General features: G+C 39.7%; 1 protein-coding gene across 1 annotated transcript; it reads right to left on the bottom strand.

The window, feature by feature from the left end:
- Window positions 1-399: 399 nt before the first annotated feature.
- LOC117032205 (2-iminobutanoate/2-iminopropanoate deaminase-like) lies at window positions 400-874 on the bottom strand. The gene has a single exon (XM_033123526.1). The coding sequence runs from the start codon at window positions 811-813 to the stop codon at window positions 400-402; it is 414 nt and encodes a 137-aa protein (XP_032979417.1). The 5' UTR covers window positions 814-874.
- Window positions 875-12,834: the final 11,960 nt, after the last annotated feature.

Below are 12,834 nucleotides of genomic sequence, written 5' to 3' on the forward strand. Positions count from 1 at the left end.
CAGAATCATATATCTGACATGAGAACTAAATATTCACACCATTAAATTAATAGGATTTAACTGAATTAGGTGTATTCTTTATTATTTCTCAGGAATAGTAACTCATCTTTCCTGCATATTATTTCCCTTTACTTTTATTTATTTGAGTAACTGTGCAATGCAAAGATGTCTCTTTTCTCACATCCAGTAATGTGAGTGTGCATAAATGTACTTTATAATATCAGTAACTAGATTCATTAGCTAGTCTTTAATTCATATTCAATTCCCCTTATTATATGGTATTTCCATAATACTTCAAATATTTTTGTCAGTCTGACACTTTCCAACATTGATTATAAAAGTTAAGATTTTAATTGAAAAATGTTATTAATTTTCCAGACTAAATAACACCACGCTCCCTTAGAGTGATGCTGTTGTCAGAGCGGCTTGGACAGCTACTGCTTCTATCTCAATGTGGCCTCCTTTAGGCAAAGCAGCAACCTGGTAAGCAGCTCTTGCAGGAAAATTACTCTTGAAACACTGTGTGTAGGTTTCATTTACAGTACCGAAGTCATTTATGTCAGCCAGCAAAACAATTGTTTTTACCACATTAGTGAAGTCACAGCCTGCAGCTTTCAGAATTTCACCCGTGTTTTTAAGAGCTTGTTTAGCTTCCTCTGTTACCCCTCCTGGCACAAGTTGTCCACTTGAAGGGTCCATGCCTATCTGGCCTGAAATGTAAATGGTCCTGTCGACTAACACAGCTTGACTGTAGGGACCAATGGCCCCTGGGGCTTTCGTGGTGCTGATCACCTTTCTGATCAAGGATGACATAGGTAATCTTTTTCCTTTGAGGCTTCTTGCAGAGAACTATCCGGTACACTACCCCTGCTCGCGACTATTCCAGAGTCCCTTTTTAACTGTGCCGTTTTGTTCTGTTGACTTCTAAGGTGCTACCCAGTCTAGTTTCTTTGCATCTGTCATGGGTGCATGCTTCTCTGATAGAGGCAAATGTCTTAATAAATGATGGATTTTTAAAGATTTTACGTAGGTGTTTTAGAATATTGGAGACTCAACTCACAGATAAAAAATACAGGATTGATTTTCATCTCGAATGTATTTCTAGACTTGAAGATTGTTTAATTTTAATTTGAGAGGAAAAGAATCTCCATATTCAAGTCATTCCAGTAACTTTCTATAAACTGATTGAGGATCATTATTAGATGTTAAATTGTGTTCAGTTCTTTCTTTTCAGTCTTGAAATCCAAGTGTCTCACAGAGAGGAGTATGACTCACCTTCCCTTGGGGAAGGTATTTTTGGCTCTCCTGGTCTCTCACCTCACAGATGTTTGTGAGATCATAGACTGGGCTGAGCCTCTGGGGATGCACTCCCCATGCATTGTAATTCTAGATGAGCAAATGCTGTAGCATACTCTATTATGTCATCATTTGACATACTTCTGACTACAGAGGGAAATCAGAGAGAACGAATAATAATATCCCGTACAGGGGACGGTGCTGTATTTGGGATTTAGTCAACAGGTGTGGGAACATCTGTAGATCCAGCAGTGCTTTCCTGAAGAGTTCTTTATAAACATAAATAATTCCATTTCCAATGGATTTGACTGTATTGACAGAATAGAACCAGATCCAAGGAATAAACTACTGAATGCAATTAATTGATGGTTATTTCTGTAATAAAAATATCTTGCCTCTTGGGGTGGCCGGTTAGCTCAGTTGGTTAGAGCGTGGTGCTAATGACACCAAAGTTGCCAGTTCAATCCCCGTATGGGCCACTGTAAGCTGTGCCCTCCTTGAAAAAAACATCGTGTCTTTTGAGAAGCACTTACAAAATTAGGAATTTACAAAGCATCATTTTGAGAAGGGATCTCTGTCTCTTAAGTTTTATTTAAAAAATTAGATACAATTTTGAAAATTGTTGCCTAAGTTTACGGAGACAAAGCTTATTCTTTTTATACTCCAGGTGACCACAACACTGGAGAGTAACACAATGTTTTTCTTAAATAGACTGTCCATGAAAGGTCATGATATATAGTCAATTCCACCAGGGACCTAAACTTGAAGGCAGGAGTGACCAGCAAATCCATGAATGATGTTTCGCTTTAACTTTTCCCTTTTCTTCATAGAAAGACCTAATTGCTAAGTTGTTTTAAGTAAAATATACTTCCATAAGGAACAGAAATAAAAATCATTTTCATTCCAGCAGTCAGTTTCTTTCAACTCTGTTTCCAGAATGAAGAAACCTTGTTTGAACCCTTTATTTCAAAGGTGTGTGTTGCCATTTCTTGACTGAGTAAGGAATTATAAATGTTTGATTTGAATTCTACATCCATCCAGAGTCATACAAGTATGTGAGTTTTGAATTTAGCAGAGCATTGTGCTGCCGTGTGGGTTATTTTAGCAGTGGTTCTAGCAGTGGTTCTCTTTCTTTCTTGCAGTATACAAACACTTGTTTTTCAATTAGAACTTGAGGTGTCTCCAGAAAGTTACCAAACTACACTCACTCTTAGTGAGCTCATAGGAAAATATTGCCCAGGTGCTCTAGCAAGCAGGGGTCATGATCTTTAGCCTTCTCTCCTACTTATCCTCCTCTCTTCATTCACAAGAAAGACTTCTCTAAAAGAAGCAATTGCCTTTAAGTGTCCTTAGGAATTTGAACAGATTGAAATTGCCCGAAGCTATGGGGTTTACTGAATGGCTTTAAAAAATAGACATTTCAAAGATCAGGGGAGGGAGCAGAGGACTGCTTCAAAATGGTGCCATGGTTTCTTGGTTAACATTAGGCAACAAATATATATTTTAGGGCTACGAATGCTCAGGAGTTGGCTTGGCAGCCTACTGCAGATGTTACTAATGTGTGTGTGTGTGTGTGTGTGTGTGTGTGTGTTTATAATCCTATCAGTTAAAAACATTTTATATTTATGAAAGCATGTACCTCTGTATATGCCTTTATACATTTATCAGTTATACATTTATCAGTTATATTCATGTCCTGCCATACCAACATATGATGTATATAAAAACACAGATAGAAAAGGAAAATATTAAAGGATGAAGTGAATAGAGTTCTAATATTTTCTTACTATATGCCATTGGTCACCCCTGGGGTATGCTTACCCTACTTTGTGATCCACTGCTCGGGAGAACACAGTAAAATATACTGCTCTTGAGGAACCCCCAGTCTAGGAAGGACTCTGTATGTGGAATGGAAGGAGCGTTGAACTGGTTGATGGTATACAGAGGTTTTGAGCTGTCTTTCTAAGTAGGTGGGAGCTGCCACTTCACTTCCTTTGTATTCTGTTTTGTCAAATGAACACAAAGTGGTTGAATTTACTTATTTTATGCTGAGGCTCTGGCCCTGGGGAAAAATGACCAGATGTCTTGGGAAGCTGGAGAAGGTATTGCAAAGGAGCTGTTAGAAATAGGTGGGATTCAGATAATCAGACAGAAGGAACGTGGGGAGGTGGATTCACACTGGAGTGGAGGCAGCTCCAGTAAAGGGCTGATTCAGGGAAGAGGGTGGCAGGAATGGGAAACGTGAAGCAGAAAAGTTAGGAGCTGGTGGGAAGTGTCTTTGGGCCAGATTTTAGAGCTCTCAAAGGGAAAGCAGAGAAGTTCAGCTTGACCCTATAGATGAAAGTAAGTCACTTGAGTAATAGGATAATTGTAATTCAAAAGCATTTTTTAGGAATATTCATGTGGTGGTGGTATGTAGGGTGAATTGAAAGGGAAGTACGGTCTGGAATTAATGTTGTGGTCTGGAAGACTTGTGCATTTATTCATTCAGTTAATCAAGCTTTCAAGTCAATGAACACATAATTATAGTACATTTAATGTACGTCAGGGTTACTGGTAGGAACAAAAATCATGATCTTTGCGTTCAAGGAACTTTTAGAATTGAGTGAGGGAGACAAAGACATTGACATTTAATTAGAAAGTGTAATAAACCCTATAAAAGTGAAAATACTTATCATAGGACAAGCATACATTTGTGACAATTCCAGGAAGGAAGAGAAACTATTCATTTAACAGAGAGAGCAAAGGAATAATAGCATGATTTTGAAGCTGGTTAAGGAGAAAAATTGACGTATTAGAAGAGTCAAAGATGATCTCAGATATCAAGCCTGGAGGAAAATTTTCTGTCAAACTCCCCTCATTCTGGATTTTGATGGTTGTATCCTCTGGTGTCATTTGTTATCTGCTTTGATTCCCTGTATTTCCTGTAAACCATCCGTTTAATCCGGAGGCTTGATTAAATTCAGGTTCAATTTTGTGGCTAGATTATATAATAGATGGGACTCTATTCTTCCCATCTCCTCATCTCAGAAGGTAACTGCTGATTTTCCTTTTTTGTGATGTTAAAGTTGATCAGGAACTTTAGGTGTTGTCAGCCTGATTTATCCATTACACAGTTACTTATTGGTCTTGCACTTAATGGTTTTTGCAACCACTGATGATAATTAAGGGCTTTCAAATGGTGATTTTCTAAGTTGGTGATTCCTTCCATGTATATTGGCTACAATTCCCTCATCAACTGTTTATTTGCTTGTCCTGAAAAACAGATCGAACAAGAAGGATAGAGTAAATGCTTAATCATTTTCCTTTATTTACCAGTTTTCATAATAATGAGTTTGTTCCCTACCATCCTCCAGAAATGACCAATGTTTACTGGTTACTATTTTTAAGATCATGATGAATTTATGAATTTTTAATATAATTGATATATTTCAATCCATTGCAGTTGTAGGGGAGGAAAAACTTTTCCACTGTTCTTTTAGGTTCAGTGAATGGCACCTGTGACTCAAACTGATGAAAGTCAGATTAACAGGAGAAAAGGTATATTATGTATGTACATGGGGGCCTCAAAGAAAAGGAAGTAAAGATCCAAAGAGGCAGTTAGACCTGTGGGGTTATTTATCATTTTAACAAAGGGCAATAAACTTGTGGGGAATTGACAAGACAAAGGAGAACGGGTTTGGGCTTCTAGAGGTGGTAAATTATAGGAAGGTAAATATATGAGGGAAATTAATGAAATATTAGGGTTATTTTAGTCAGGTTTGTTTGTATAGGCCTATTTTGGCACCATCTCCAACTCTGGTGATAAAGATTGTTCTTCCCTTCCTGGTATGAGAGAGAGGGATACCTCTACAAAGGGAAAGTTTCGTCCTGCCTTTAGGCAGATGGGGGAGGGTAGAGAGTTTTTTTTTTTCTGTATCTGCTCTTTCTCAATTGCCTTCAGATCAAAATAATCTTTCTGTTAAAGTGGCATATTTTGGGGTGGCATCTACTAGTCCCCTTCATAGTCATTATTCGTTCTGATGCTCAAATTATTTCATCTTTGGCAAGTAGGAGCCACTAGAAATTAGTTCCTGTTTCCTTTGAAACAGCCGAGGAGATCCTCCTGGATCTCTGATGTGACAGAAGTTCCTCTTAGGCTCTTCTTGTACATTTCTGTGTCAGACTCACAATGAGTCATTTCTCCAACGAGCGCTGGTTCCTTTCACTGGGAAATGGTATTTGGAAACCAACATCTAGGCGCAACAAAAATATGTAATAGAGCTTGATTCTATCATTTGGACAACTTGGTCAGATCAGGGCATGCAAAAAATACTTCAAAGAAATCCTGTATACATAATCTTATAAACCTAACAGGGATTTGGCATGTTGACCTTCTTCTATAGACTGTCTAATACAGCTAATGAAATATGACTGTAAAGGTTGATGTAAGGTACACATAAAATACCTTATTAATTTGTGACCACCCTGTACTTGCTGGGTCCATATACGTATGTTGTGAGCCTTTTCTCATGGGTAGCAGTGATGAACAACTTTCTGTAAGAAAATCTTTATTAAAACGTATGAACCCTTCTAAGGTCTGAATGTTTGTGTCCCTCGCCCCAAATTCATATGTTGGAAGCCTAATGCCCAACGGATAGTATTAGGAGATGGGGCCATTGGGAGGTGGTTATGTCCTGAGGGTAAAGCCCTCATGAATGGGAGTTAGTGTCCTTATAAAAGAGACCCTGGAGCACTAGCTTACCCCTTCCACATGTGAGGACACAGCGAGAAGTTGGCAGTCACCAGAACCCCATCATGCTGGCACCCTGATCTTGGACTTCTAGCCTCCAGAACTGAGAAAAATAAATTTCTGTTGTTTACAAGTCTGGGGTTGTTTGTTATAGCAACCCAAACTGACTAAAAGAAGCTCACAATTGCCTCATGTGCTGTTGTAGATTATAACACACAAAACATTTGGCATGTTAGAGTAAAGGAATTATGGCTTAGGGATTTTATTTTTTTCATTTTTAAAAATATTCCATAATGATGTTATAATGCTTACTTTTTTTTAATGAAAAAAAGAATTGCACAAGTACAGAGGTTCTAAAAGAACAAAAAATCCCAACTGTTAGAAGGAGGGGGTCTGTTGATTCTGTTGTATCTCATGGAAAGAGAGGCAAATACCACCAGAGAGTTTTTTGAGGGATTTGAGCCTATGCAGTGTGGGAGCTGGCTATATGGTCTTTGTGTCTGTCATTGGAGCCCCACTGATGTTGGAGAAGCCAGAGGGAGGTGGATGAAATTGGCGGAGAACAAGGCCAAGCTGGCACCATGAGTAGGAGCTAGAAACCACAAGGATGAACTAGAACTCGTATCAGTCTCTCACCGCTTCCAACTTCAATAATGTGACTGATTTTGAGCAGAGCATGCACCTGGTCCATAAGCTGGAGAAGGTGAAGGAGAATTTGGGGACAGTGGAGCAGCTGCGGCCTGGCTGCTGCCCTGAGGTGAGCTGCAGTGGAGACTGATTCCCCTAAACTGACATTCTGAGTGTAGTAATGACAGACTGCTGCTTCACTTCCACCTTCCAAATCTCCAAATGTCTTTGGCGGCCCCCTTGGTTGATTCTTTTCAGTCTTCATCTTCATCCCATGGGCGTGATGCCACATTTCTTTCTGTTATTATTGTAGTCAGGCATTACAGCTGTATCACTGTCTATAGCAATATTAAATATTATTCCTTTACTCTCTTACCATGATATAATATAATATAATATTATAATATAATATAATACCAGCTCTTATACTAATTTTTGCTCCAAAAGACACATTAGAGCCGATTGTCCGCCTAGGTCTTATTTTCGGGGAAACATGGTATTACAACAAAGTTGCAGGTCTTTGCTGTAGAGTCACCAGTTTGCTATGAGTGGGGGAGACCTGAAGTAGTAAATTATTTCTCCACCAGGGTGAGGATATGTGGTTACAACACTCCCTAGAATGAATAAAAACCCAAACAGAAAATGCCTGTGCCAAAGTACTAGAAAATGGATCTGCCTGTGAGCTCACTGGAGATGGTGAAATCAGCAGATAGCTTTTATTGCTGATGCTGAATGGCATACAAGAAACACACCATCTCGTAAAGACTATGCAGAATTTCAGACATTCTTTCAGGTTTTGTAGTTAAACATAGCAACAATTAAGGTAATCTAATTAGGAATTTACAGTACTCCTTAATTCATGTCTCAGTGGTGGGTTTTGCAGAAAAAAATCTGACTGCTGTCAAAGAAGGTTCCAAATCTATTGAAAGGCAAGCTCTAGTCATTGGTTCACTTCTGACTCAGTCTCCTCTCTGGGAGCAATTTCCACACTACTGAAAGCTGACTTCTGTTTCGCCCTAACTAGCTTTGTGACCGTTCTTATAGGCTCTGGAGCCCCACCTGCCACATCTTGAAATGACAGGGTTGGACATGGATGATTCCTAATGTTTCTAATGGCTTTAACGATGTGTGTGACTATGACAGATTAAACGACCACTTTCCCGGAACCATCAAGTTTCTCCCTTCATGTTGCTGGAAGACAAATTTATGGCCCCATGTGACATATAATTAGCACTAAGCTTATTTCTGGCTCCATTTAATACATACCTTTGTTTTCTCTTCATTATTTCTCCTACCCAATTCTATTTCATACTCTTTCATTGTACTTTATATTATCTTTGCAAACCATCTTAAATATACTTTGGAAAACAGCAGGGTATAAATGCACAAACATTTATTTCTGTTTCATGATACAGAATCAGCAACACAGGACTATAATTAGGAAAATCACTTCCTAACAGCTGAATGCAGAAACTGGATTTCCATTATTTGAGGACTTCGGTGAGCTGAGTAGTACATAGTGTTGTGGGGAAGGCATTTCAATATGTGCACAGACATAGACACATCATAGAGAGTGCCAGGTTCTGCTCTATCTGCCCACTCCTTTCCATAGGTCCTTGGCTCCAGCCTGATTCCTCTACTTTCTGTAAACATGCCCAACTCATTTATAATTTGTGACCTTTGCTCCTTGCTCTTCTGTATCCATTAACACCTTTCTTCCTCCCCAAATCACAAGACTTTCCATGCCTTACACACGCATATATTATCTATCCTTCAAGGCTCATTTCCAACTGTACTCCTCTACCCACCATCTCTTCCTTCCCCAGTGCATGCTGGGTAAGTCTGCATCATGGACTTGAGTATTGCAGTTTGTATCATCCTACCCTTTGTTGTTGTTGTTGTTGGTTTTTAGCACAGTATTTAGTATTTTAAGACTTGCAAAAGCTAAGTTGGATGTGGTTTTACTTCTGGGTGTGCTATCATTTCTATCATAAAGAGTTGAAGTTCAAAAAATACTCCTTACTTGATAGATAATCATAATGAAAACAATGTCAACAAAGGCAAAAGCTCCAAGAATCTAAAACTATTTTGAAAGGGGGTATAAAGTGAAGCAGAGATGATTTAGTGGTCAGTGAGAACCCCCAGTGTTTTCACTGAAAATATGAACTCAGCCTCGTTAAAGTGGTTGATAGTTTGTTTTTGTGTCTCACCTGGTTTTCTGTGACTGGCAGGTACTGCACGAAATGTGAGTGTTCTGCACACCATGGCTAATTCTGGAAACGCTTGTTGTGGCTTGAGGTTAAGTGTCATACCTGAGCTTACACATCTTTTATGACTTCTCTCAGGCTTGGCAGGTGAAACTCCAGGCAGCATGGCAATTGCCAGTTTACCTGCTAAATTGTCCCTCTGGGTCATTCAGTTCTGTGAGCAGAACCTGGGCCCATCACACCCACTACCAGCTCCCTAGACAAGACCCACGGAGCTGGTTGCAGCACGTTATCCCAGAAAATAATTCTGATTCATCAGTCAAACCTTCCAAGGCAAAGAAGGCCTGATCCTCCAAAAACAGTTTTTATATACCTGTTAACTGTTTTCATGTTTTTGTTGCCAGGCAGATAGTTGTGGGAAGTAGTTTTGAAACAGATGTCAGGGTCCGTGGCTTTTTGTCAATACAGTCTGACGGCTGCCCCCACACTTAGCATAAGGTGCTACTCCAACAATGTTAAGATTATTTATTAAAAGACACATTATTCTCATTATTTGGCTTGTTAAACCACAATTCCCCTTTGAGACCCAAATTATTTAAACATAGTGAAATTCGAGGATTGGTGGCTGTCTGGTAAACATAGATTTTGTAACAATGAAAATCACAGAATTTAGAGTAGAAGAAATTCATGCTTAAGATTTAGACTATTACTGCAGTTTTGCTTCCAAGGTAAATAGAGCTTTTGTGTGTATATGCATGCCATGAGGTCCTGGATCAAATTTATCCAGAGCAGCACTTTATCAAAAATAAAATTTATAGACTATTAATTACTGAGAGTAACATTCATTACTATATTTTATCAATATTATCATATATTTATAATTTATACTCAAACTGCTTCCCAAAAATATTTGAATCAACTCATATTAATAATCATATATCACAAGTTCTGATGTAGCAATTCCTTTATGCTAAGCAATGTTCCCTATCTATCTATCTCCGTGTCTACATTCTATTTATATATATATATATACACTCATTTGACTCTTCCCATTTAACTTTTCCCATTTTACAGATGAGGAAACTGAGGTACAGAGTAGTTAATTACCCCAAGGTCACACAGCTGATGAAGGGCAGACCCAGGATTTATACTCGGGTAGGCAGCTTCAGAGCCCAGACTTATGCTTTCTATCACTATGTTGACTATGAGCGCAAAATTTGATGATTCATTTACTTCCATCTTTAGGGCACTGTTCGGCTCAGATATCATTTCCTTGAGGAATCTTTCCCTGCCCACTTCCTCCCTCTGCTGAAATAGGTGCCCACCATGTTTGTCTCCACAGACTCCATTTTTAATTTTATTAATACCACCTATCACCCTGTGTAATAATTTTTCATATCCTATCAGACTTTCCCAATGGAACCTCTATTCCTTGAGGGGCTGTATCTGATTAATTACTGGATACCATGCCAAGATACTGACCTGTACCATGGGTTAACTCTTTAAATATTTGTTGACTAAATGACTTGCTGACTGACTGACTGACTGACTGGATGATTCTGACCCTTTATCTTCACCAATATTTTTAGTAGGAGCCTTGCCTGCTCTTTCCCATAGCACACGCAATAAGAGCTTGACAAAGCATGGCAGGCAGGCATGCCCAAGTGCCAGAATTCAAGACTAAGTCTCCAGCGGATAACTGCATATTTTAAAATCATTGCAAGAAAGGGAAAATGTGTTATATTTGGCAGGAGAAGCCCTCGTGTGCAAACAATATGTCTATGCAAGCTTCAAAGGGGTGACTGGAAGCTTTTTTGACAAAGAGGATGAGCTGTGTTCAGTAACTCTAAGGAATTTGTTATTTACAAGCATGTTTCTGACATTTTGGCCATGAGGGATTTTTCGCAAATGAAATGCCAAGAATGTGCCTGAGAGCAACAGATGCCTTTCATTCAGAGTCCCATCTCCATGCTCCTGATGAGGTGTGGCCTCTCCATTCCCCTCACACTCTAGCCCAGGGGCACTTGCCATCCCTTCTCTTGTTACCTCAGCAGCACATACCAGCCTTTAGGAGTTTAAGCTGCACTCAGCCATTCCCCCAAATAAATGCTGAGTAAGCTTTCCTGGTAGCAGAGACTTACAGTCCACCAAACACTTGCATGATGTTACTTTTGAGTTTTTCTGATAGGTTTTCATTTTTGCCTTGGCTGCCAAGAATTGGAGAATTACACCAACTATCCAATCACGATAACTATGTCTCCATTTTGTCAGTACAAAAAAACTATGGCTTTACAGATATGTATCAGTTTGCTGAGACTGACAGAAAGAAGTACCACAGACTGGGTGGCTTATATAACGGAAACTTATTTCTCACAGTTCTGGAGGCTGGAAGTCCAAGACCAAGATATCAGCAGGGTTGGTTTCTACTGAGGCTTCTCTCCTTGGCTTGTTGATGGTTGTCTTTTCCTTGTGTCTTCACATGGTCTTCTCTCAGTACCTGTGTCCTAATTTTCTCTTCTCATAAGGACACTAGTCATATTGGATTAGGGTCCACCCTAATGACCTCACTATAACTTAAATACCTCTTTAAAGACCACATCTTAAAATACAGTCACCTTCCGAGGTACTGCGGGTTAAGACTTCAACATATGAATTTTGGAGGCTACAACTCAGCCCATAATAAGAAGTAACTTGTCCAAGTTCATAGAGCTGGAAAGTAGGGGAGTGAGCAACTGAACCCAGGTATTCTGATCCAGAGCCTGAGTTTTTAACCATTATATTGTAAACCTGAAAATGGTATCTTAAAAAAGTGCACTGAAGCTGGAATAAGGGATATACATGGAAAGGGACGTAGTTGGAGTGAGGAAGACCAGCAAGGTGGCTGTTGCAACAGTCCAGCTGAGACACAATGGTACTGAACTCTGACAGTAGCAAGGGGAATGCCAGAAATAGATAACTTTAGGAGAGATTAAGGAAGTGTAAGAACATGGTGATGGGTGAGGGGAGTGAAGGAGAGGGCAGAGCGGAGAGCATCTGCCAGGTTTCTGGCTTGGTATGTGGTGTATGGGAGTGCTGTGTAGTAGTAAGTAAGGAACAGACACTATAGCCCAAGGCTGTTCTCTGCAGCTAAAGTCCCTGCAGATCCTCAAGACAAACTCTGTAATACGAGGTCTGACAATTAAGTTCACAAACTTTTAATGATATTGCTAACCTTTTTTGATATCAGAGGGATTGTTCATTATGAATTTGTACCAACTGGACAGACAGTTAATGAAGTTTACTATTTGGAAGTGCTGAAAAGGCTGCATGAAAAAGTTAGATGACCTGAACTTTTTGCCAACAATTCATGGCTCTTGCATCACGACAATGCACCAGCTCACATAGCACTGTCTGTGAGGGAGTTTCCAGTAAACAAATAACTATTTGAACACCCTCCCTACTTGCCTATCTGGCCCCCAATGACTTCTTTCTTTACCCGAAAATAAAGGAAATATTGAAAGGAAACATTGGAAGGATGACATTCAGGACATCAAGGGTAATATGATGACAGCTCTGTTGGCCATTCCAGAAAAAGAGTTCCAAAATTGCTTTGAAGAGTAGACTAGGCACTGGCGTCGGTTCATAGCTTCCCAAGGGGAGTACTTTGAAGGTGACCACAGTGATATTCAGCAATTAGGTATGCAGCACTTTTTCTAGGATGAGTTCGCGAACTTAATTGTTCGACCTTGTATGTCTCTGATGTCCCCAGAGTCACCATCCCTTCACTGGAGCCCAAGATGAGTGCCTGCTTGGGCCCTTAAGAGGATGTCTGGGTTTCCTGTAGCCTTCCCTCCCATCTGGATGCTTGCAATCCCCACTGTTTTTCACAGCCAGAAGTTGTAGGGAGTCCTCTTCCTGGCACCAGTACTCTGGGCTAAGGAGGTTGGTGTGGGGCTGGACTCCCTTGCTCGTTGGTGGTGAACCTCTGTAACT

The sequence above is a fragment of the Rhinolophus ferrumequinum genome, chromosome 12 (assembly GCF_004115265.2).
Source record: "Rhinolophus ferrumequinum isolate MPI-CBG mRhiFer1 chromosome 12, mRhiFer1_v1.p, whole genome shotgun sequence".
Lineage (NCBI taxonomy): Eukaryota > Metazoa > Chordata > Mammalia > Chiroptera > Rhinolophidae > Rhinolophus > Rhinolophus ferrumequinum.

Excerpts from the sequence above, each read along its gene's own strand:
- LOC117032205 (XM_033123526.1), bottom strand. The coding sequence starts at position 813 with ATGTCATCCTTGATCAGAAAGGTGATCAGCACCACGAAAGCCCCAGGG.